This window comes from Microcaecilia unicolor, chromosome 9 (assembly GCF_901765095.1).
Source record: "Microcaecilia unicolor chromosome 9, aMicUni1.1, whole genome shotgun sequence".
Classification (NCBI taxonomy): Eukaryota; Metazoa; Chordata; class Amphibia; order Gymnophiona; family Siphonopidae; genus Microcaecilia; species Microcaecilia unicolor.
In genome coordinates, this window is record NC_044039.1 from 117,488,276 (window position 1) to 117,514,562 (window position 26,287).

A 26,287-nucleotide genomic window follows, 5' to 3' on the forward strand; every position below is an offset into this window, starting at 1 on the left:
GCGGAGCGATGCGATTGGTTGAGTGCCATTGCTCCGCCCTCGACGTCATCACGTTTGACGCGAGGGCGGGGCAAACACTCATGGGCAAATTTTGATCTACACCATCATAAATTTAGAATGTTGGGACTTGTGGAGGCTTTATTAGAACGTTGGGGTTGTGAATTATGTCTGGATGGGGCGTGGCTGAGGGCAGGTCTATGAGTGAGAGTGAGTGAGTGGTGCTGACAGCCTAGCCTACCAACAGTACAGGGCTTCAGTGTTTCCCTGCCACACAGTGAGCTTCAGAACGTTGGAGGTGAGAATTATTTATATAGATAAGCTCCATCTCTTGCCTTTGACCCATGCCAAGAGGAAGATATGTCCTGTTCAGCCTGAAGCAGAAATCCTGAATGCAGAATCAGCCTGCTACACTCACATGAGTTGGAACTAAAAGGCACTTGCTAAGGAGCAAGGATTCAAATACCAAGGGCCAAGTAACAGACCCCAAACCCCATTGCTGGATTGTTTTAGGGGCAAGGTATGGGAAATCTTCCCACACCTGTTAAGTTCTGGGGAAAAGGAGAGAGGATTTATTCAGGGTACTTGTTTTTGTCATCTTAGCATCCTGCCATTTCTATCCATAAGAAAAGAAAATAACTAAGGGGTGATATGATACTGACATTCAAATATTTGAAAGGTATTAATTTACAAACAAACCTTTCCAGAGATAGGAAGGTGGTAAAACTAGAGAACATGAATTGAGGTTACGGGGGGTAAAACACATTTTGTTTGACCTTTTTAAATTTCATTTTAAATGCAACAACCCCATTTTGGTGCATTTTTAAAATTTCTTTTCAAAATGTATGCACATCGTTATCAATTATTGCACTGCTACATTAGGGGAGGTGTTTTAGAAGCCTTAGTGGTCTACTGTTAAGATAGGTTATTTTACTTTTAACCTGGGTTATTGGTAACTAGGTCTCGTGCATAAAATGGGAGCACTAAAACAGCATGAGTTGTGATAAAATAACCCATTTTAATGGAAATCAACATTGATTAACTTCCCTCCTTATTCATGATTTCCACATAGAAATACCAGCAATTACAGGTCTATATCACATGATTTAGGTGATGTAATGATTTACGTGCTCAATTTTGCATGTGGATTGAAGACTCATGCACAAAGTAATTAGCTAAACTGGTGACATCAATAATTGGCATTAACAAGCACTTTATTGGCATCATTAAGAGCTGAGCATGGATCTGCCCTGTGCCCTATTCTATAACATATGTGCCTAATATTCAGTGTGCAGCTCCGAAGGGGGTTTGGCACACTATGAAATGCTCACACCCAAAGTTAGGTGCAAAGGGCAAGATTCTATATGTGGCACCTGGAAAATCCACGCAGAAATCATTTTTGCATAAGCGTATTCTATAAGCTTTAGGCGCAGTATATAGAATACACTTAGTTTATATCCCAGCACCTAACTATGCGCCTCCATTTACACTAATGAAAATGTGGCATAAATCCCTGCGTGTAGATTTATGTAGATTGGGCCATATTCTATAACAATGTATGTAAATTTGGGAACGCCCATGTAATGTCCATTAACATAGGCAGGCTGCACTCCCTCTCACTCTGGCCCTTGCTTTGCCCCTGGCGCACTCATAGACCAAACATGAGACAGGTTTTGGGGAATAAATGGCCACAGCTTTTATTGGAAAACACATTAAACAATCCCTAGGAAGCACCCAAGCCTTGGGTTTGACGTTGCTGATGCTTACGCCCTCCGCCATAGTTTATCCAGCTAGAAAGCAAGCATCCCAGCCCATGCTGCGGCCAGCCTTTCTCCGCCCCCAGCATGGCCAAGCCTCCATCTGCCTGGGGCATCCCCCCTAGACCAGAGCCCCACCTGCCATGCCTAACCAGCGAGGTGATTGGTCTGCCAGCAGTGAGTGCTCCTGCCCTTTGCCTGAAGCGGGCGATCTTCCTTTCGGCTGTTGTTCCAACACATCCCAGAGTTCCCAGGCTCAGGTGCCTCCGCCACAACCTGGGGGGGGGCGTCCTGAGAATCAGGGTCCATAGCCCCCTCCCCCCCCGCTCCCCCTTCAAAACTGTTGCTCTAGGGCATCCTGGAAGTCGGGAAGAAGAAGGAAATTGAAGAACCCAGGAGTGAGAGGGGAAGTGCAATGGTGGCAGATGTTTGCTCCGCGAGGTGCTCCACCCATATGCCAATCAGGCGGCTGACCTTATTGACGCCTCTGGACCACAGTCTGGAAGCGGATCTGTGCCAGTGCGGGATGATATTCGAGGATGGTGCCTTTGGTATGGTCGACAGCTGCAGTAGATCTTGCTTGGCCATGGCAATGAGGCGGCGGCTGGAGGTGTGTCCAATGTCATTGCCACCCAGGTGAACAAGCAGGACATCCGGCCAAGGTGCCGTGAGCAGCAGCGGGCACAAGCTGATGCCATCTCATACCTGGGATGCCCACCCATGTCAGCAGTAGCGGGCACAAGCTGATGCCATCTCATACCTGGGATGCCAACCCATGTCAGTAGCAGTGGGCACAAGCTGATGCCATCTCATATCTGAGATGCCAACCCATGTCAGCAGCAGCGAGCACAAGCTGATGCCATCTCATACCTGGGATGCCAACCAATGCCAGCGCTGCCCCTTTAGCATCTAGCCCAAGGTGTAAACCTGGTCTCCAGGACTTTAAGCGATCCACACTGTACCTGTCCACAGTTGGAGACCTGCAAGGGAAGGGAATGGTTAGGTTATTGCAGTGACTTGATATAGGTTTGGTATGCAGCAGATCTCCATTGTCCCAGTCGCTGGGGGGAGAGAACCTGTTGGAAGGCAGTCATTGCTGTCCCTATACGGGTCTAGTAGATCTTGTTGGAAGACAGCCGTGAACTGAAAATGCGTGAGCGGACAACAGAGCTCCATTGTCCCAGTCGTTGTATGGCATGGGGGTCCCGTAATTGCCGGTGCGATGGCCAGCTCATAGGAGAGCATGCACTGCGTGAGATGATGGGGGGGGGGGGGGGGCGCTCCGTGATATAACGTGCAATGAGGCAAGCAGTAACCAGTCCCTGTGTTGACCCATGGCATAGAAGGTATGCAGGAACTTGATGAAGTGCAAACCAGTATGCGTGCAGAGTAGAATGGGTCTAATGTGCTGCAGTTGAGTAAGTGCACTGAGTTGTTTGCTTGTTTTCCGAGGGGGTCAGCTGTGGAAAGAGTGAGAATTGAACGCGAGCAACTCTGGGTACGTGCCTTGATCGCGTGATCCGATTAAAAGCCGTAGAAGCACTGCATGACCAAAGGATAACAGTTCTGTGACTATGGAGAATAATTCAAGGAAGGTGATGCTCTTGTTGTCCAGTGCAGCGGCCAGGGGAAGGAAAATCCGTCCCCGAGGACCTGGTGGTGCCCGGCACCTTGCTCGAGGCATGAGAGGTTTTTCTGCTGCCACCATGCTTAAGTAACCAGGCCACGCTTCCCGTGGTGAGCCAGGCTAATCCCGCTATGCTTGCCACTCTTGTCACTTGTCTGATCTGGGATACAGGCCTGCAGCACGCTCAAGGTTGACCTAAAGAGATATAGCTCCTATGAGAGCAGTCATCAGGTGTTTGAGTCAAAGCATGAGGTGTTTCAGTGAAAGATCAAGCCCTATCATAACCTTAGTAGCCCAGACACTAAAGGGAGCCACCCTAGCGGTGTAGATTCATATGTCGTCCGTCTGCAACGCTCGCTGCAGGCAATCGGAAGAACAACAAAGCATTGCTGAATTGTCCTTTATAGAATAGCAAGCAGTTCACTCATACACTCACAAGTCAGCAGAGGTGTCTGGTTGTACAGAGCATTCGATTTGCGAAAGATGCCTCGGTGGTGAAAGCAGCTGAGGTGGGAACTGAATCCCCTTCCTCATGAGCAAATTAGCAGTGGTGGAAACCGAATCCACGTCCTCATGAGCAAAGTCTGCTGAAGTAACCCGCATGCTCCTCTTGCATGCCGCACTAGAGGCATGTAATCGTAGATGTGATGGGGATGGCAGCTCGACTGCTGAAGTAGAAAAGCAGTGACCCCGTCGAAGCAATGGAATATAGCATTGGCGAGAGAGTTATGAGGTGAAAACAGAGTTCCCTCCAGGGAGTCTATGAGGGCAAGTGCTGACCGCAATATTGCGGAGACAGCCACCAGGGGGTCCCTCTATCCCAAAGAACAAGAGGCCAAAAGACCAATGAGAACAGAGCCAAGGAGGTTGAGAAAAGGTGTAGGCAACAGCAATAATAACAGTTTCAAGCAAGAGCGTGTGCAATACGTGGTAACAATATGTCACATAATGCCTTGCGTGTGGAACATGACGGTGGCCTACAGTAAGACATTAACTTATGTCAGGAATGTATTCCAACCGGGGAGGGCTGACAAAGGCGATCCTCGGTCCAATGTTGCATGGGGGAATCGGGACCTCACTTAAGTGACTCATACCTTCCAAGTAACGCAACAGTAAGAAGAGGAACTTTGAGTAATTCAAGTGCAGTTTAAAAACTAAGCATGGGAGACAAGTAGTTCAAGTGCAGTTCCTTTTCTGATACCCTCCAAGTAACAACAGTATGAAGAGGAGGCACGAGTAGCTCCAGTTCAAAACTAAGTGGGCAAGCCCAGCACAAGGGGCAAATGAACTCTCAGTAAACGGTCTGCGGGAAGGTGTGTACTTTTACTTACTCAGCAGGAGGGAAATGAACCCACCTTGTAAGGTCAAAAGATGTAATGGGAGTCCCTGTACTATGCCTGCCATAGGGCTCTATCGCTTTATTCGTGTAGAGGATAAAGAATTGGGGGAGCATCACCCTACAATCGCAGTGCTGCCAAACTGTCGATCCTTGGGTAGAGAAATCAGAAGTGTAAGACTGGATTCAGGTAATAATCTGGATAAGAGAAATACAGCAGCAATCAGCATTTGCGATACCGCAGCAATCAGCATTTGCATGATCAGAATGGTGCATCAGATGCACCTGGGGATTCATAAGCAAGAAGGTGAGAAAATTGGCAGCTCAGTCCTGCCCAGGGAAGGAGAGGTACTAATAATGCAGGTATGGTGTAAACTAATCAGAAGGCAGCCAGGTAACATCAAGTCTTTAAGCCTGGGCAGTATTCAGGGATGCATGTAAACCAAACAGAAGGCAACCAGGCAACATCAAAACTGGGCGGCATGCAGGGATGCATGCAAACCAATCAGAAAGCAACCAGGTAACCTCAAGTCTGGGCCTTAGCACTTGAGTTGAAGACCTGGGAGTATGATAAAACTGTACTATATGAAAGGAGCTCTGATATGGAGATGCAACTTCAAATTAGCCCAGATGTATTGGTTTGGAATAAAGATAAAGGGGAGTTGCATGGGGGAAAAGCTCTAACTCAAAGTATTTGAAATAAAACCTGAGATTGGTAATGGTCCTCCACATCCCAACCTTAGGGGAGAACCAGACGCAGATGTAAAGAAAAGTGATTACGAACCGTAACGGGGAATACCCCCAGTGCAACACGTCTGTGTAGGTAAGGTAAGCGAGGGCAATTGAAACTGCAGAACCACGTGTGCCGTCCCTCAGCCCAGGCGTCTCCCCTGACACGCTTGCACCCTCTGTCCAAGCCTGACCGCCAACACCTCCCTGGTTCGGGGAGCTTGGGCAAGGAGGGCGGAGGCGGCGAGGCAGCGGGTGTACGGCGAAGAAACAGACAGCCACAGCAATACAAATACGATGCCGCTCCTACCGCGTTAGCTGTACGATCTGACCGCGAGGGTACACTGGCAAAATGAGCGCCACGAGGCCAAAAGGAAGGAAATGACAGAATGGCCGACTATATAGCAAAAGGCCAAAAGACACTTGGGAACCGGGTGCTGGGAATGGGCGCCCACGAAAACGAGAGGACCGGCCAAAATGGCCGGCCATGCGGGGAATGCGCAAAATGGCCGGCCATGTGGGAAATCGGGCAAAATAAAGCAGCAGGTGGAAGCAGGAGGCTGTCAGAGTTAGTGTACCTTTGTCTAGAATAGCGAAAAGACGCAACGGGCCACGAGATAGGCGGTTTGCCATGTGGGACGCATTGTTAGAGCCGCCTATGAGGCAAAACCGGCTAAAGAGAAATAAACCATGTAGGCCACGTTGTTAGTGGCAGCAGCGTGAGGCAGGATCCGAGGAGGAAGCCTAAAATGGCTGTGCAAGTGGGCAAGTTAGACAGCCGCATAAGACACGTCGAGAGTGCAAAATGGCCGGCTATGCGGGAAAATAACCCCGACCAAAGAATCTTTACCGTGGAGGCCGCATGGTTCGAGCGAAATGGCCAAAATAAAAGGCGGCCGTGAAATCAGCTGATTTGATAGACGGCACCGAAATGGGGGGCCTAAATGGAAAAGATGGCCAAATCAAAATGGGAGGCCAAAATGGAAAACAGCTGATTTGAGCGAAATGGCCGGCTTTTCGGAGAAACAGCCAAAATAAAAAGGCGGCCGGGAAATCAGCTGATTTGATAGATGGCCAGTACTGCGCTCCGCGACACCGCTTCACCGCTGTCGCGAACAAATAAAATTCAGGTTTTACCGTGTGGGGGGACCACGCTGAAAACTCCTGCACCGCTCGCAGCCGACAAAGAGGCCCTCCCCGCCTCGTCGGCAGCTCTTATGCAGTGCATGGGCTCCCGCTGCAGCCCAACCCCCTTCCGGCCTCCCAACCAACGGCAGGCAGGATCTCCTGCCGAGTCATCCAGACCGTCGGTGGGGAAGCCGGAAGGGAAGGGTCACTCCGGCCAGGGAGCTGCTGTGTGGCAGCCGCCATGTTATGTGCAGCTGCTCGGCATTCTCCTCGCTGGCCTTCCTTTCACTGCATATAGCCACGCCCCTTTTGAATTTCGAGCTTTAGAATTTAGGCACTGTTAGGCTTAGTATGTGCGTAAATTCTAATTATTACCAATTAGTGCTCATTAATGCTTGTTATGTGCTGTTAAAAATGCTGATTGGTTACGTGCACCCAACATGCATCAATTCAGAGTTACCACCTGGCTAGCACGTCGCCAGGGCGATAATCTCATTTTTTACACCTGTCCGCTACGCGCAAGGGAAAATATATTTTATTTTCCAGCATACAGCGAAAACCGGGCGATAATCACCATTGTAAGCGTATTGACGATTACCACCTGGTTAAAATGTGAGAACTTACCGCTAAGTGAATGGGTGGAGGTAAGGTCTCAGACCCAAAATGGACGCAGGCCAATTTTGACTTTGCCTCATGTCTATTTTCGGTTTTAAAAAAAGGCCTTTTTTACAGGCACGCTGAAAAATGGATCTGCGTGCGTCCAAAACATGCACCTACACTAGCGCAGCCCATTTTTCAGTGCACCTAAGTAAAAGGACCCCTTACTATTTACAGGTTTAATAAAAGTAATACGTTAAGTTACTGTGAAAAATATACATAACAGACACTAATTACTTTTAACTTTGTAAATGTAATATATTACAGTTAGTAGTTACTTGTTTAATACAATTAAAGTATCTGTGACTATATAAAGTAATGAGACACTATATTAATCGTTAGTGGGAAAAGTAATGATTTAGAGTTATTTCATTACATTTGCACGAATGTAATCATTACAATTACTTGTTACTTTTAAAAGTAATATAGTACTGCCCAACACCTTTGGCGGGTGGGTGCTCACATGGGTGGAGAATGGGCACAGCATAGGCAGGGCACATATTTATGCATGTAAATTATAATATTTTATAATCTACACAGATTCTTTTGGAATCTTGGCAAATGTAAGGTGGCTTATGCTCGTATCCTACTTTTCTTCATAAAAGAGGCTTCAAATTAGTGTGTCATGTCTGTGCTCACCTCGCCCTCTGGTGGCCAGAACCGGTGGCTGCTGTGGACCGTCACCTGTTCCAGATTTGTGCAGCGCTGCGTATGCCTTGTAGCGCTATAGAAATGCTAAATAGTAGTAGTAGTAGTAGCCCAGTCCGGTCCGGATCTTCTGGGCTGCCAGACTTGCTTGCTTGGATTGAACCTACACAGCACCCGTAGTTTCCTGGTGATGGTTGCAGCTGAGCTCCAGGTGCTGCTGGGCTTATTAGCCATTCTGAAACCTTGCTGCTTTGCCTTTGCATTGCGTCTAAGGCCCTGGTATGTTGGTGCTTGTTGCACTTCTGCTAGTCCAGTGTTTGCCTGAGATTCTTGCCTGTTTCTATTTAGTCTGTGTTTAGTTTAGGTTTTGCTTGCTTTCCTTGCCTGGTTTCTTGTTTGTAATTCTGTGTTTAATTTCTGTTTGTCTGTGTTCTGGCTTTGGGACTGCTTGCAGCTCTCAGTTCTGTGTCTTGTTAGTCAGTGTTTGTTCCCTGTTTTTTGGCTATTCTGAAGCTTTCTGCTCTGCCCTTTAGCTTTCCCTTCCTTGCCCAGTCTCCTGCCCTGCCCATGTTCCTCCCTTTCCCCTCTGACCCTCAGTCCCTGTGCTGCCTTGCTGTTATCCAGTCCTGCCCTGTCCAGCAAGTTCTGCCGGCCACCTGAAGCCCAGAGCTCAACTCTTGGTGAAAAGTGGCCAGGTGCAGGTGAAGTCTAACTTTTTGCCCGAGATTTGCCCTGTCTCTAGAGTGGGGTGGTTTTGCCTGCCACTGCCGCTCCTCGGCAGTGGCCCAAGGGCTCACAACCTAGTTTCCAGCCTTGAGAACGTGACATAGTGCTTTCCTAGCACCTAAATCTAGGTGCTCCCTTATACAATTATCCCCAATATGCTAATATACTGTTAATGAGATAAATACATAAACAAACTGTAGGATAGGTGGGCAAAATTAAAAAAAAAACTAGAAAATGTAGATACACATTAGGTTGGAACAGAATTTTAGCCAGTGCTTGTCGGCTAACTTTGCCAGCCAAAACTAATCATGCCAATTGCAGGATTAAATCTAGCTAGCCACACTCTTGCAGATGAATTCAAGCTCCTAGAGGTGCTTTAGAAATCGAATCCCATACTGCTTTGGGCAATGGCTGGGTGTAGGTTAAATGGCTACACTTAACAGAGAGTAATTACAATCAGGGATATGTGTTCCAGTCTCCAAATTGAAATGGTGAAGGTGAACACCTAAGAAGGGAAGTGTACATTCTGAAGAAATCTGTCTTTTCTTGCCAGACAAAAATAAACAAAAACTGGTTTAGCCTCTACACCTTGAACTCTAATGAGTTCTTACAATTGTGATATTTGGGCCTAACGATTCCTCAGCACTCTGAAAATGGCTTTACAATTAATGATTATTGCTTTAAGTAGTTCTTCTTTAGAATACTCAATGTTGATCCATCCCTTGCAGTAAATTTCTATTACAGCTTTTCTTCTTTGACAGTGCAATGATTCTCCAAGTCTTACCAATGCTACAGAATAGTTTAAAAAATGCAATGGTCTCTGAGGTAAGATTTATAATGTGTTTCTTCTGCTTGAATAATCAGCTACAATATAGTCATAATCCAGAGCCAGGAAAATTCAATTGCATTGCTCATATCATTTAATTTAATGAATATTACTAAACTGACAGTAAAGATGATGGTTTATTGGAAATGTACTAATGAACTAACACACACCCTACAATAATATCAGTTATTTTTAAAAAATATGTTTATGAAAACAGGAACAAAACAGTTCAGTAATTGGTAGTAGAGTCAGGGTAGTGACAGGCTTTAATAAGTTTGGGTTTACAGTACACGCCTCATGACTCTCTTAACCATTGGATCTTCTTGCAGCCATTTTAAGATTGGAACTGTTATGGGCAAGAACGACAGGGGATTGCTTCTGTCCATACCTGTTCCAATCACAAAATGGCTGTTGCGACCTCCAGTGGCAGTCTCGTGAGAGGTCCCAGCAGCCATTTTGAATACAGAGCCAGAATGGGCAAAAGTGACTAGGGATTGTTCCTACCCAACTAGACCACTAGACCACCAGAGCTACTAAGGAAAGCCTGAGGAGAGCCTATAAGTGACAGAAGGGTGACACGTTTGGTTGGGGAAGGGCCAGATTTCTGTAGGGGGAACCAGCTTTCTGTTGGGGGGGTCTGGAAGCATGCAGAAAACTTTGGTTGAGGGGGATGCTATATCAGTTTCGGTCGAAACTGTGCGGCAAATTTCTGCAACAAATTCGGTTTCAGCTGCAAGTGAAAAACCCAGTCATGGTTGCTCACTAGCTACAGTGCCTCATTTACATCAGCCATTCATATACATCAATGACCAGTGTTAACACAGTTTAAGCCCTTCAACCCTATAGAAATGTTTAATGAAGATCGCAAGGCCACTGAATCCTGAAATTTTCCTAAAAGCTGTAATCTTTTGAAATGAAGGCAATCAATCTACAAAGAAAAGAAGCAGACCTTGTTGAAGAAAATACAATCTTTAATCCTATATAATAATTCTCACCTCCAACGTTCTGAGGCTGCCTGGAACCGTGGCTTCCAGCCAGAGGTGGTCTACTTCCAATGGAGTAGATAAAAGTGATGTCATGAATGAAGTGCCACTGATTGGCTGCACCTCCAAGTTCAGCACGACGCCCAGCAACAAACCGCCACGCAGGAAAACCGTGACCCAGCCAGCAAGCAGCGACCCAGGCAGGGGGACTCCTCCCCCTGCCTAGGAATTGCTGCACACTGCCTGCGAACCTCCCAAACCACCCGCGCACACTAACCGCCCTCAATCGGAGAGGACGAAGAGGGAGGGCGGCGACATGGCGAGTGTCGAATCTGCAGGAGGCGGGTGAGGGCTCAGGATGGGGGTCAGGGTCCACTGGCGACTCGCAAGACGGAGGAGGCAAAGAGCAGCGGGTCCTACTCCAGCGCAGCCGTCATCCCCATTCACTCAAAACAAAGGTAGCAAACCTATGCGATGTTGCAGCAAGTTCAATAGACAGGAGTGGAAGTGAGCAAAGCAAGTCTAGGTAAGCAACGAAGCACATTGGTTAATCTCTGTTTCCATTCCTCTACGTAGCCGTCATTGGTATACACTGAAAAACAAGCAAAAACTTGCAGCTGCTTCACATTGTCGTTTTTAAAATGTTGTTCCATCTGAAACAAGTCTAAAGCTCTTTCAACTGGATTGACAGTGCCTTAAAACTTGCAGGACAAAAGGAGGGGGGAGACAAACAAACCCTGCAACTGGGAGGGAGGGAGGGAGGGGGGATCCTGCAACTGAGAGGAAGGGAGGGAGGGGGGACCCTGCAACTGGGGAGGGAGGGGAAAGGGGAAGGAGGAAACCCCTGCAACTGCGAGACAGACCCCAGGGGGGGGGAGCGACCCTGCAACTGGGAGGGAGGGGGGACCCTGGCACATACTCTCATTCTCACACACACACTTGCACACAGTCTCACTCTCTCTGTGTCACACACACTCGCACATTCACTCTCTCTCACACAGTCACTCTCACACACACTCTCTCTCAAACATACACACTCCCAGGAAAACCTTGCTAGCGCCCGTTTCCTTTAAAACAGAAACGGGCCTTTTTTACTAGTAAGTAATATTGATGCTCCCAGGTTTCACAAATAGGTGCCCAACATGGCCATGTTTCACCAAGAATACAGGCTACATCAGGAGCATTAGGAACCTAAAAACTCCACCAATACCAGTGAAAGTATGTCTTCCTGGGTCTGTTTTTTGAAGACTGTATTTTCTCCAACAAGTTCTGCTTTTTTTCTTTGTTCTGTCCTTTGAAATGTGCCTATGACTCTTGTAACTTTCTATCAGAACAATGGACTGACTAAAAATATGTGATTCTTTTTAGCAACTAAAGCCACTATGACACTGACAATGGCTGAACACTGTTAATAGGAGGTCTGGTTGAGGTGTGAAAAAGTCTATTTTTGAGTTGATCGTTCATGTTTTAGAATCCCATTACATCTTGTACTTATCACCTTTAGTTTAAAAAAAAATTAAATTAGAAAGCATCCAGAGGCTGCAATACTTTTGGTTCACCTTTTCTAATGCACCTTGTCAGGTCAATAGCCAATTTTTAAAATGTTTTTCCACCTACAGATTATACAAATGATCCACCTAATATTCAGCATGCAGCAGTGAGTGGGCTTTTTTTTTTTTTTTACCACTGAGCATTGCTGTCTATATTAGCACCGGATAATCGTGGATTTGGTTGTCACTTTTATTAACAAATAACTGTGAGAGTGCCTCAGCTGTAGGGGCTTTGCTAGTGAGGGGCCTCTTTGGATTGGTTAGTTATTGATAGAGTGAAAAAAGATCCTTTATGGGGTTGGTGGAGTTCAGAAGTCTTATAGTGACAAAGCCCTTATTGGTCTTTTTGAGATCATTGTAAAAGCACAATGGTGTTTCCTGCATTTCAGGAGATCAATATAAGATCTAGACCTTTTGCAAAGTCATTCAGCCCTACAATATGGCCTTTTAAGGAAACAGAAATTGAGCAAGTACCAATAATTATTGTGTGTGGCTTTGGAATGAATAAGTATTCTAGGGGCAACCGTGTTAAGAACCAGAGTGAGAATGGAATGCCAGAGTGTAGTCTGATCATTGAGAGATTTGGATGAAAAGTTGGCTGTAACTGAGAAAAGAGAGGGTGACAGGGTGAATAGATCGATATGAGTCAATTGATTGTACCAGCATCCAGTGTCTGATGATGGTGCTGAGGATGCATGGGGAAAGTTGAGTTGGAAAAGAATGAGAAAATGGTCTGTCCAGGAGAGAGGCATTGATGAGAAAGATGGGAGGAAACAGGCGAACCTTGCAGGGTGAGAACCTGCATTGTGGGTGGGAAAGGAAACCCACTGGTGGAAACTGAGGTCAGTGATTAAATCAAGGAAGGTCTTATACAGCACGTATATATTTTGTATGCTGTTAACATTGAGCATTGGGAAGTTATTCTTGTGCTCTGGTTACGTGGTATGTTCCAGCGCTGTTCCTTATAGTGCCGGAGTTCTGAGCATTGGCCCATTAGTACATAAATGTGAGGAGGCATTCACAGGGGGAAACATATGCAGGGCATGGGTGTGTCCAAGAATTTTGTATGTTACTTGCAGAATATTGTAGAATACACATTAATGTGTCACATTTAGGTGAGTGCATTTACACCTGCTATTGACATGGCATAAGTGGGCATGTCTAAATGTCGGTGCGACAATGCCAACTTATTTTAATATTCTGTAATGGAATCTGGGCAGCCAGATGACATTATAGAATTCATGCTCTGCACGCTGCATCTTGGCACCTACCTTTTTTTTTTGGGGGGGGGGGGGATTCTCTAAGGAGACCCTAGTTTTATGCAGAAGGAACACATGTAAATGACAGCATTGTAGTTTGAGTAGCCACTTATATACAGGGTGAATGAAAAAAAAAAGTAAGGAGTGGCCTAGTGGTTAGGGTGGTGGACTCTGGTCCTGAGGAACTTGAGTTCAATTCCCACTTCAGGCACAGGCAGCTCATTGTGACTCTGGGCAAGTCACTTAACCCTCCATTGCTCCATGTAAGCCACATTGAGCCTGCCATGAGTGGGAAAGCACAGGGTACAAATGTAACAAAAAAAAAATCAAGTTTTTTTGCAATTTTCTCAGCAACTGTTTGAATTTCAGTGAAAAATTTTACGTACTTATTTAGTCATCATACTTGCGTATTAATATTAAACAACAGTTAATTATCTTAACCTATGTTGATGTTACTAACATTTTAGTGCTAAGACCTAGAGATTTTTGCAAGTTAAAAATGTTTGAGCTAAAACCCAGTATAATAACATTATTCAAATGATACAATTAACAATGTGTCAGAATTTTGCAATCACTGTGACTGCTCAAAGTGTCCACCCCCAGCTTTAACACAGGCCTTCAGTCTCTTTGGAAAGTTCATAACAGCCTTGTCGATTGGTCCGTGTGGTAGACTGTCCCGCTTCCTTGAGTTTGGTGACTGTTTGTAGCTTTGGGTAGAGCTTGTGATAGGCCTCCAACATTGCTCTCCAGACAAATGAATAAAGTTACATCACTGTGACGTCATTAACGGTAAGCTTGTACCCCGTTTTTTTTTCTCCAAATAATGGTAGTTTTACAGTGCAACATGCTGGGTGGTTATGCTAAAGAGTCTGTATCTTTACCATGTTTAAAGATAATCTCATTCTGCTCAACACATAAATGTTGATCATAACAACAAATAAAGCTGTAAAATGTCACACTGAAATTCCAAGCGGTCACTGAGAAAACAGCAAAAAACTCAAGGGGTTTACTTATTTTTTTTGCCATGCCCTGTGCGTAAACGGTGTGTACTTTGCTGTTGAGGGGATGTATGGACGGAGTTTAGGCAGAGCGAAGGTGGCGAGTAATTTATGCATATTCTGGCTATCATCTACAAAGTCATGGCCAAATGTTTTTTGACCAAGCAGTTTTCAATTGTTCCACACTGGGTTCTTGATTACTAATATTGTTTTGGGCTATATTTATTTGTTTTGAACTAAATATATTGTTTTAATAGTTTCAGCCACCTTTTTAATAAATCTCACAAGGTAAGAATTTGGTGGTTTTTCATAATTATATGTTAGATTTTGCATTCCTGCATGAAAAGTATGTCACATTATAACATTCCTATTTGTATAATCAAACTTTCATTTTTTCTCATATAGATAGCAATCATAGCTGTGAGTGATAATAGAGGTTTAATGATCTCTTAAACCACTTTATTAGTGTTGTTTGATTAACTTGACTGTAACAAAGAATCAGATCCATTAAAATTTGATGCCAAGTTGAGTATGTGGGAAAAGAGCTTATCCCAGAAATATGTGCACAGTCCACAATTCTGTAGACTACTACTTATCATTTCTATAGTACTACTAGACATATGCAGCACTGTACACTAAACATGTAAGAGACATTCCCTACTTGACAGAGCTTACAATCTAATCAGGACAGACAAACAGGACAAATAAGGGATAAGGGAATTACTTAAGGTGAGAATGGTAAAACAGACATGGGTACAGAATAAATGAATAGGAGTTAGGAGTTAAAAGCAGCCTCAAAAACATGGGCTTTTAGCCTAGATTTGAAGATGGCCAGAGATGGAGCTTGACATACTGACTCAGGAAATCTATTCCAGGTGTATGGTGCAGCAAGATAAAAGGAATGGAGTCTGGAGGTGGCAGTGGAGGAGAAGGGTACAGATAAGAGAGATTTATCTGATGAATGGAGTTCCCAGGGAGAAGTGTAGGGAGAGATAAGAGTGGAGAGGTACTGAGGAGCTGCAGAGTGAAGGCACTTGTAAGACAATAAAAGGAGTTTGAACTGTTTGCAAAAATGGATAGGCAGCCAATGAAGTAATGAGGAGAGGGCTAATATAAGAATAGCGACACTGTCGGAATATATATCCTACAGCTGAATTTTGAATAGATTGAAGGAGAGAGAAATGGCTTAGTGGGAGATCTGTGAGAAGCAAGTTGCAGTAGTCTAAACGTGAGGTGATGAGAGTGTGAATAAGTGTTTGGGTAGTGTGCTCAGAAAGGAAGGGACACATTTTGGTGATATTATAAAGAAAGAAATGACAGATTTTAGTATCTGTTGGATATGTGCAGAGAAAGAGAGAGAGAGGAGTCAAAGATGGCCTCAAGGTTACAAGCTGATGAGACAGGGAGGATGAGAGTGTTATCCACAGAGATAGAGAAATTATACAAATAAGAGCAATTGCAAAGAAGATGAAAGTTGTGCATTCAACTGTCATAGCAACTTCAGATGAAACAAATAGATGAATAGCTGATCAACAGCTGAACAGGTTGATCAACAGCTATGGATGTACGAATGGACAGTGCGATTGTAAATTTGTGGCTTTAAAATCTGATGTTTCTATTAGTCATAAATAATGAAAATGGTGATGGTTGCAAAATTTTGGCTATGACTGTAGGTACAGGCATTTACACAAGGTATAGGGCCCCAGTGGTCTAGTAAACTAGTTGGGGCAAGAGCAATCTTCAGTTGTTTCTACCCATGAGGACTCTGCACTTAAAATGACTGCTGCAGGAGGTTGCGGCAGCCATTTTGAGATTGGAACCGGCATTGGCAGGAGTGATCTCCAGTTGCTTCTGCCTATGCTGGCTCTATTTTCAAAATGGCTGCTGGGACCTCACAAGACTGCTGCAGGAGGACACAGCAGCCATTTTAAATGTGGAGCTGGCATGGGTAGCAACAACTGGGAATCGCTCCTGCCTCAACTACACCACTAGACCATCAGGGCTTCTAATGTAGGCCTGGGGGGCGCTATGGGTGATGACAGAGCAGCAGGCTGCTTTCTATCATGTGAATTGTTCATACTTTGAGCTTACTAATTTTCAAAAAGAAACAAGAGGTAGTTTAGCCTTGAAAATGTGTATAAATTGAGAGCATTAAAATTCTCTATGGGTTGTTTGAAAATTGCCCCATAATGGAATCAAGCAGGCAGTAATACTAAGAGGGTCATTTAGTAATGGCTAGTTATGTACTAATGCTTTTAGAACATGCTATCTGCTTCAGAGCCACAGGAGTAAAATGGGCTGTGCGTCAGACAGTGTGTGCTAGCAGTGTAAATGCAATAACTTTATTTGTTTTATTTACTAGACTGCCTTTTGAGCAAACAGTGCCTATCTATGTAGTGTACAGTACAAAACAATCAAGTACATTATAACAAATAGGCACTAAACAGACAACAATCACAATCAAGACAACATGAAATGGTCAAATCAGAGTACTTCTCCTATCCCCCTGTTCATCCCAGGGTTCCCTCAAAAGTCTGCTGACACCTGCCTCAGGGATGAAAATGATGGCTTTGATACAAAATGATCGTGCGATTCCATGAATCAGCTACTACACACAGAAGTATTTGTGATGGTTTACTATAGCAAGTCTACCCAGAACATGGTTCAAATGATCATTTTGTATCTAAGACGTCATTTTCTTGACCCCTGATGTAGGCATCTGGAGCGCCGAAACACGGCCCGTGTTGGGTCCCTTTCATTAAGGTTTGTGCTTTGTTCCAACCTTGGAGGCCCTTTTCTGCTTTGTTTTTTGCCAAACCACATGAAATTAAAATTTTCTGACTGGACACACCTACAAAGCATGACCCCAAATAAAATCAAAGTAACCCTACTATCTCCATCAATTTTCCACATATGATAGTGAATTATCTTTACCTAATCATAGCATCACCTGCTATCCCCAGCGGATCAATAAAGGCTCGCTCCAGCTGCATCAGTTGATCGTTTACTCTGCGAACATCCAGGGGGCTATGGACAGAGGGTAAAACCATACAGTGAAATCTTGTAGCTTGAATAAAATGGTAAGAGAAAATCTGAACAATAACATTCTATATAAGACTTCATCTTAAAAAGAAAATAGTTCACTATTAGCTTTAAAAATCAACCAAGGATGTGGTCTGTGGCAAATGCTTTAGATCTGATGAGGTTATACAATAGCATTATTCATATAACTAAATGCATCTTAGAATGGTGATGCTGTAATCTAAAAGAGTGAATAATTTTTGCTGTATTAATTTAGAAACCTCCTTTGAATCAGAATCTTTCAATCACTGGGTAGTAACCTAAAAATATGAATTGTGAATAACAAATTGTGGTGGGCTCAAAAAGTCAGCCTGTACATTATTCAGGCCTTTTTATCTCCTCATCTCCATTTAGTTAAATAAGTTCCAAAAACCTGTTGGTCAGAATAATAGCCAAGTAAAATCAACTAACAATTATTCAGACATCACGGAGAGAGATCATAAAAACTAAAATAGGACTGCTCTTCATGTGGCCCAATTTAATCACCTATTTATGCGGTCTAGGAATGTTGCAACTATTTGGGTTTCTGCCAAGTACTTGTGACCTGATGGCCACTGTTGGAAACAGGATACTGGGTTAGATGGACCATTGGTCTGACCCAGTATGGCTATTCTTATGTTCTTAACTCTAACAAGTTGCTGTGGATGACCTAATCCTTGACTTCATTATTTGTGATATGAATCGCCAGCATCTCAAGACTTGATTACGGGTATTCTTCCAAATTGGACAGTTATGAGTAGAAAAACCGCTGTGCAACGGATGGAAGAACGTTTTCAAGAAATGAAGAACTTGATTTGGGAACTGGAAATCAACAGTGGATTGTTGTTCTATTCATCACAGATCCTATCAGTGGACTGTCACCCCAAAGATAGATCAGATGACGATGCAAAGAAGATCACCGACTTTAGCATGTTGTCACCTAAAAGGATCCAACACATATGATGTTACTGCAGCTGCATTAGAATCAATCCATTCTGAATTCCACCTCCAGGATAAAATCACCAAAACAACTACTAACAATTGCTTCAATTTCTGCAAAGCTTTTCAACAATTTTTCTAAATCTCTATAAAGTGTTGATCAAATTACATCAAATGATAGAGAGTCAGCGGAACTTGATGATTATGAAGTTGAGATGGAATTTCATAACTTGCACAATATCTTATCAGCTGGTGATTTTCATTTGCCGAACATCAGCACTATGCTTGTCACTCCTTAAATCTGGTGGCTACACGTAATGCTACAGAAGCAGAATCTGATTCAGCTTCCAAAAAGCTGTATCACTGTACTTTTGCCAAATGCCAAGTGTTATGGAACAAATAGTCACAAAGTGAATGTCCATTTCTTTTTTTTTTACTCCAATGATATTCTTATTCTTTACCCAACCTCTCCTGTTTATCCGGACCTAGTTCCCTTACAAACTGCTCTGTTAGCTTTGGAAAATTGACTGTTTACATATACATTGGTGCTAAACACTTCTAAAACCACTGCATGCTGGATCACTAGCACACATAGAGGGGCATAATCGAAAGGACGCCCAAGTTTTCCTGGGGACGTCCTCGCAGGACGGCTCCAGCAAGGGGCGGGGAAACCTGTATTAACGAAACAAGATGGGTGTCCATCTTTCATTTCAATAATATGGTTGGGGACGCCCAAATCAGCAAATTTAGGTCGACCTTAGAGATGGTCGTTCCCAGCAGAGATGGTCATCCCCAGGACTTGGTCATTTCTGATTTTCAGCGATAATGGAAAGCGAGGACGCCCATCTCAGAAACGACCAAATCCAAGCCATTTGGTCGTGGGAAGAGCCAGCATTCGTAGTGCACTGGCCCCCCTCACATGCCAAGACACCAACCGGGCACCCTAGGGGGCACTGCAGTGGACTTCACAAATTGCTCCCAGGTACACAGCTCCTTTATCTTCAGCCAGATGCACTAACTGAATGGAAAAAGCCCTTCCCTTACCGATTCCTTAGCGATTTGGAAAGAAACAGGCATGCCTGAAGGAAATCGCGTGCAAATGAGCTGCTCGTTGTTAGCTCATTTGCACACAATTTCCTTCCTAAGGAAAGGAAGCCAGTACAGAGCAGCCAAGCATTATGTGTGGCTGCTCTGCGCATGCCAAAGACAGCTTCATATGTGCAGACAAGCTGTCTTTGGCATAATAGCTGTCTACAACCTTAAATAAATTGCCGACTACAACCTTAGAAAAACATAAGTCCAGGTGAAAATTCCAAGTGCTCGTCATGGATGTTTTTTTTTTTTTTTTGGACATCCTTCACTATGCCTCCGTCCCTGCGATGGCAGTTGAGGATGTCTAAACTGTGGATGTCTCTGTGAGAAGGACGTTCATGCCTCTGCTATGCCTTCGACATCCCCTTTATTTATTTGGATTTTGGATCACAAGTAGCAGCAGTGGGATTTGAACTGGCCACCACTGGATTGCAAGATCAGTGCTCTAAGCACTAGGCTACTCCTCCACTCCACTCCCTTGAAATTTGCCCATCCCTGTGGGGGGGGGGGGGGCAGTTCAGGACATCCAAAATGTTTGAATGCTGAAACACACATACCTCCCCCCCCCCCCCCCCCCCCTTCCAGGGACCTGCATACTGCTATGATGGACCTGAGTATGACATTTCAGGCTGGCAAAACAAAATTTTTAAGTTGTTTTTTTCAGGGTGGGAGAGAGTTAGTGACCACTGGAAGAGTCATGGGGGAGTCAGGGGAGGTCATCCCTGATTCCCTCTGGTGGTCATTTGGTCAGTTTGGGCACCTTTTTGAGGCTTGGTCGTAAGAAAAAATGGACCAAGTAAAGTCAGCCAAGTGCTCATCAGGGACGCCCTTCTTTTTTCCATTAACGCTTGAGGATGCCCATCTGTTAGGCACACCCCAGTCCCACCTTCGCTATGCCTCCAACACACCCCCAGGAACTTTGGTCATCCCCGCAACGGGAAGCAGTTGGGGATACCCAAAATCGGCTTTCGATTATGCCGATTTGGGTGACCCTGAGAGAAGGACGCCCATCTCCCAATTTGTGTCGAAAGATGGGCGCCCTTCTCTTTTGAAAATAAGCCTGCTAGAGAACCAACCTTGGTGCCCATCCTGTTTAATTTCCAATTCCAACAGTTAGATCATTTCATTACTTGGGTGTGATTCTCGATTCTTTGTTAATATTCGAACAACAAATTTCCCAAGTATTTTTAAAAAGGTTTTTGTGACTGTCATATTTGTTCCATTTGTAAGTATCTTGACTTTGCTTCAATATTCATGCTTTCATCATTTCCAGAACTGATTATTGTTACATTATCTATACAAGTATTGCTCGCATTCAACTCCAATGTCTTCAAATGTTCAAAAATGCAACAATTTGTTTACTTTTCCAGGCTAAAAACTTTGTTCACATCACCCCTCTATTTTTGCGGGTCCATTGGTTACCCATAATATTTCAAATCTGGTTTAAAGTTCTAATTATTGCACAAAAAGTAGTACACACAGGGTCTCCAACTTATCTGTCTTCTATTATTCTATAGTCCCCAACCCATTCCCTAAGTTCTTTAGAAGCTCACCGCTTGGTTTTGCCTTCATTAAAATTAGCACATTTTGAGACAACCAGGTCCTCGGCATTCTTTTACTTTGCACAAAAACTTTGGAATGACCTCCCCTGGTCATAAGAATGGAATTGTCCTTTTCAAAATGTAAGTCTGCATTAAAGACTCCTTTTCATTTGGCATTTCATCAAACTGCAGAGCGACCCAGTGAACTGTACAGCTTCCACAGTCTGTAGAGAAATGTTGAAGCTGTTCTTAATTTTTCACTTTTTGTTGTTGTTGCTGTGCATGCTTTGTATGTATCCGATTTTTCCTGTCTTACATGGAATTCCTTTCTGTTCCTAATTTGTTTTATGTATTATTGCTTACTGCTTTGACCTTTTAGTAAAAGCAGCATATCAAATCCCGAATAAACATAAACATGTCTGCTGAGGTTATTGAACAAATATTTGGTCTCTCTTTTGTTACTCCTAATCAGACTTACTGGTAATCCATCTACATCTCTTTGGATGTATTTAACCACCTAATTGCAGAAAAAGGCATAAATGTCATAAATTTAGTCTACATTCTTCAGAAATCTTGTTTTTTTTGCAGAATGTGTCTCTTTAATGAAACCCTTGATGCAAGCGTTTGGACATTCTTCAATGTAAAACGAAAGCATTTGTGGTCTACCTTGTGCCCATTCTGATATTGCTGACTGAGAAACTACAAGCGTCTGAGAAAAACAACACACTTCAGACTTGTAAGCCATTAGTAAGAGGATTACTAAGTGGCATACAGAAGCACTTTGAAGAGCAGTTAATGAATGAGGAACTTACAGCTGCAATATTACATTTAAAGTTCATGACTGCATGGATCAAGGAACCTAGCAGAAATTGCTAGGAATGGATTTGATGTTGAAAAAAAAAAACCCCAAAGTCATGAGTGCTGGTACAGTTAACATTACAGCAGATGCCATTCCTGCTCAGACTCAGTTGGATGTGGATGATGATTTCTTCACTTCCAACACTGTAGACATCCTGGATGGCCGGGGAAGGGAGAAACAGAATGAGATAGATGGGTGATGTTGATGGGGGAGAGAAACAGAGAGGAGATGTTGCATGTCCAGTACCAGAGAGAGAGAGAGAGAAAGAGAGAGCGGGAGAGAGAGATGCACATGGGGCAGGCAGAGAGGGACAGGAGATCCTGTAATGAAGGAGGTGGGGAGAGACAAAGAGAGAGGAGATCCTGGATAGCTGGGAAGAGGAAAGAGACAATCAAATCCTGGATGGCTGGAGTGGCGGGGGGGGGGGGGGGGGGCGGAGAGAGAAAGACACACACACATACACAAAGAGGAGATGCTGCATAATAGGAGGTGGGGGCTTGGAGAGAGAGACACATACATATAGAGAAAAGATGCTTCATGGTTGGGAGGAGAGAGACACACACACACATACAGAGGAGATGCTGCATAGTAGAGGCCCCGATATGCCTAATATTAGATGCTAGATTTGGATTTAGCTCACAACATTCTCTATTGTAGATCTACATTCAGGTACATTAGACATTTTCTTGTCCCTGGATGGCTTACAGTCAGAGTTGGTACCTGAAGCAATGAAGGGTTATGTGATTTGTTCAAAACCTCAAGGATCAGCAGATGGATTTGAATCCTGGCTTCTCTGTTTCTCAGCCTGATGATCTAACCATTAGGTACAGTTAATACAGTTAATATACAACCCAAACAAGTGTGGTAACTCAGCAATAAACTGAGTGGAGGAGTGGCCTGTTAGTGAAGCGGGCTTTGATCCCGGCGTCCTGGGTTTGATTCCCACTGCAGCTCCTTGTGACCTTGGGCAAGTCACTCAACCCCCTCCATTGCCTCAGGTATAAAAACTGAGATTGTGAGCCCTCTAGGGACAGAGAGAGTACCTGTTCATAATGTGTGATTGCTCTCTGCCTTGAACTTAATGGTTAAGCGGAATATAAATGCCAGAATTAAATTAAAGAGACAGCAGATCTGAAACCTGGTGGCCATTTGGTAACTAATCAAACCATTGATGGGCAAATTATTTTATTATTGCCAGTAATTGTGGGATTTCTGTTACAGTGCTATTGAACATCACTATTCATATGGCTAAGAGGAAGATGCTGGACTGAGGAGCTAGGTCTGATTGGGAGACAAGTACCGGCATGTATTTCCTGAATGCTGCAAATATTATTTAATATGTTCTGTTATGTTGCATTATTTTGAAATTTGTGGCACATAATTCCCTGGAGTGTGTTCAGTGTATGTAATACTATGCATCAGTAACAGAGGAACAGGGGTGGGGGAACTGGTGCAGCTGCATCAGAGCAACACAGTGAAGGGGTCCTTCTTTGCTGGTCCATAAAAGTAGCCATACTGGGTCAGACCAGTGGTCCATCTAGTCCAGTATCCTGTTTTCCAAACAGTGGCCAAGCCAAGGTACAAGTACCTGGCAGAAACCCAAATTGTGGCAACACTCCATACTACAAATTCCAGGGCAAGCAGTTGCTTCTCATGTCTGTATCAATAGCAGACTATGGACTTTTGCTCCAGGAATTTGTCCAAACCGTTTTTAAACCCAGATACGCTAAGCGCTGTTACCACATCCTCTGGCAAAGAGTTCCAGAGCATAACTATTCGTTCGGTGAAAAAATATTTCCTCCTATTTGTTTTAAAAGTATTTCCATGTAACTTCCTTGAGTGTCCCCTAGTCTTTGTACTTTTGGAACGAGTAAAAAATAATTTACTTCTACTCTAAAAGTGCCCCCACTGTCCCTATACCACTGACACAGGTTGTCACCAATCCAAGGATTTAAATTTGACCCACCCCAGCCCCAACCCACCTTAGCCTCCCAAGCATCGAGTCATTAGCTGCCTATGAATATTCATTGTGGGTATCCTTAAAATCTGACTGTGTAGGGCAATTCTATAACACAACACCTAGAAGAAGCCTATTCTATAAAAGCAATATAAACACCTACTTTCTTTTTCAGAATATCAGCGTAACTGCAAAAGATACATGCATAATAAGCAAAAGCATTAGTCCGGCCATAAAGCTAGTGTAAGTGCACCTAAATATCAGAGATATGCATGTAACTTACAGTATTCTGTGAGAGGCACTTTTACTAAAGGGTTGGCGCATAGCAATGGGCTTGCCAGGCACCATTCTGGAATTACCACCAGGCTACCGCAGGAGCTCTGTGGGTGATTCCCACCCCCAGCGTGCACCATTTCTGGCAGTACAAAATTATTTTCTATTTTTGTAGCGCTGATGCTTACCCGGCAATAATTGGGCAGCTCGTGGGAGCCCTCAGGGCCTGGGCTAGGGTCTGTGGCGCCCCCCTGCAAACTATCAGTTTGCACCCCCCCCTCCAGTCCAGCATCTCCTTTCGCTTTTCTCCCTCCCCCCTTCCCCCCCCCCTCCTTTTTCAGCCCAGTGCCTTAAAAGGTGAAGAACAAAAATTTGGGGGTTTTTTCACTTAATAGCTTTTTAATTTATTTGAAAGCTTCCCATACGTAGATATATATCATGATAAAATTGAGTATCACTAAAACTGCTTAAAATTATTGTAGGATAAATATCATTAAATAAAATTGAATATCACTAAAACTGCTTAAAAATTATTGTAGCTGGTGGAATCAGCACTAATAAAGGCTATATTTTGTGCTCCTTTTTCTACACTGTTTTATACAATACAGTATGGCCAAATTTCAGTGAGGAAATCCTGTTTACTGATGGGTTTATCTTAACTGTTACTGTAATCTGCCTTGGGTAACTATAAAGATTGGAAGTAAAATTAAACTCTCCTTTCATTGGGGCACATGGAATCACATCTTCACCTCATCTCTTTTGTACAAATAGATTATTCTGTGTTGAACATGTTTCAGGGACAAGTGGTTTTCATAAGTCAAAATAATAAAAACATTTTAGTTCATGCAGATCTCTCATTTGCTTAAACATAACTAATTGGGCTATAAGCCCCTAATGCAGTCCATTGGTTTGTCTTATACTGTGTCAAAACCTGCCCCCCCCCACCCCCACCGCAGTTGCCGCCACTGCTGCCATCCCCCTTCCGGATACCACAACTCCCCCATACTGCAGTCCTACCTTGAAGGGCCCGCCCATCCTGATGGTTTAGTGGCCTCTGCGGCTGCGGAGGCAGGAAAGAATTTCACTCTTTCCTGCTCACTGTTCCTACTCCGTCTCTTGTTTGCTCTTCTGCACCGTGGGCAGCGCCGCGCTGTTGAAAAAATGGCCGCCAAGACTGCTGCCAGAAGCCTCACAGCCATTTTTAAAACACGGCGGCACCACCTGCAGCACAGAACAGCAAACAAGAGACGGAGTAGAGGCAGCGGGCAGGAAAGAATGTGATTCTTTTCTGCCCCCACAGCCGCAGAGGCCACTACACCACCAGGGCAGGCCCTGGCCTTCAAGGTAGGTCTTGGGAGGGCTGTAGTTTGTGGCGGCATTGGCCAGTGGAGCGCAGCACAAAGGGTATGTATGGCAGTTTCTGGCACCCCTAGAATGTTGGCGCTCCCCTGCCATGCATACCCTGCTTACCGCGTTCCGCCGCTGGCCCTGGGAGTCCGAAATGGCCATGTGATAAGTGGTTCACTTACCTCATGGCCATTTCTTTTTTTAAAGAAGAGACCTTTTACCCGCTTTGGTAAAAGGGGGCCTCAGCTAGCATCAAAAACACGCACTGATGCTAGCACAGGCTCTCTTTTACCACAGCTCAGTAAAAAGACCCCTATGTTAAGTGCCTAAGTGTGAATCCTATCCAGATTCTGCCCGCGTGGATGCTATAGGATCCAATTTTTCAAAATTAGTAAGGGTGCTAAACCCAATGGAAAATTACCTCTCCCTGAACACAGTCAAGGGGTTTGTTCAGTTTTGGGGGTGCTCCTTTGGTATATGCCACCCTGTCAAATATGTGCGCTGCCAGTTATGTGTGTGCCAATGCCTATTTTATTGATTCACCCCAATATGTCATATGCCCCCTAATTGTATAAAAGCTCTACCAAGATCCCGCCAAACAAGTAACGACTATCTACCCTTTAGAAAAATGTTGAAGACCCATCTCTTCAAACAAGCTTACCGACCAGAATTAACCTTAAAAGCCCACCCGCACGACTCCTGTTTTTGACGATGATTAAATCTTAGACCATGTCTCCCAACCTCCTCCATGCTCATCCCCTAGTCTTCTTTTCTTCATCTTCCCTACACCGTACCCCCTCCCAGTCTCTTTTTCCTTTTGCTCATCCTATCTTTGTTCATCTTTCCATGTTAAATTCACATGTTCTTAAGACCTTATTATTACTATGTTTACTATAGTTTGTAATATTTCTCCTTACAAGACTTTGTTATTCTATTTACCATGTAAGCCACATTGAACCTGCTATGTGTGGGAAAGCACGGGGCACAAATGTCATAAA

The 26,287-nt window shown here is 44.1% G+C and overlaps 1 protein-coding gene across 5 annotated transcripts in view; it reads right to left on the reverse strand.

The window, feature by feature from the left end:
* LOC115477350 (glutamate carboxypeptidase 2-like) overlaps positions 1–26,287 on the reverse strand; it is a 378,970-nt gene that overhangs the window by 39,285 nt on the left and 313,398 nt on the right. For 4 of the 5 annotated variants that reach the window (XM_030214175.1, XM_030214174.1, XM_030214177.1 and 1 more), the window contains one exon: positions 17,156–17,248. In XM_030214175.1, the coding sequence (XP_030070035.1) occupies positions 17,156–17,248 (93 nt within the window). Of the gene's footprint in view, positions 1–17,155; positions 17,249–23,832; positions 23,858–26,287 lie in introns of all 5 variants that reach the window. The other variant, XM_030214176.1, reaches the window with a different exon arrangement.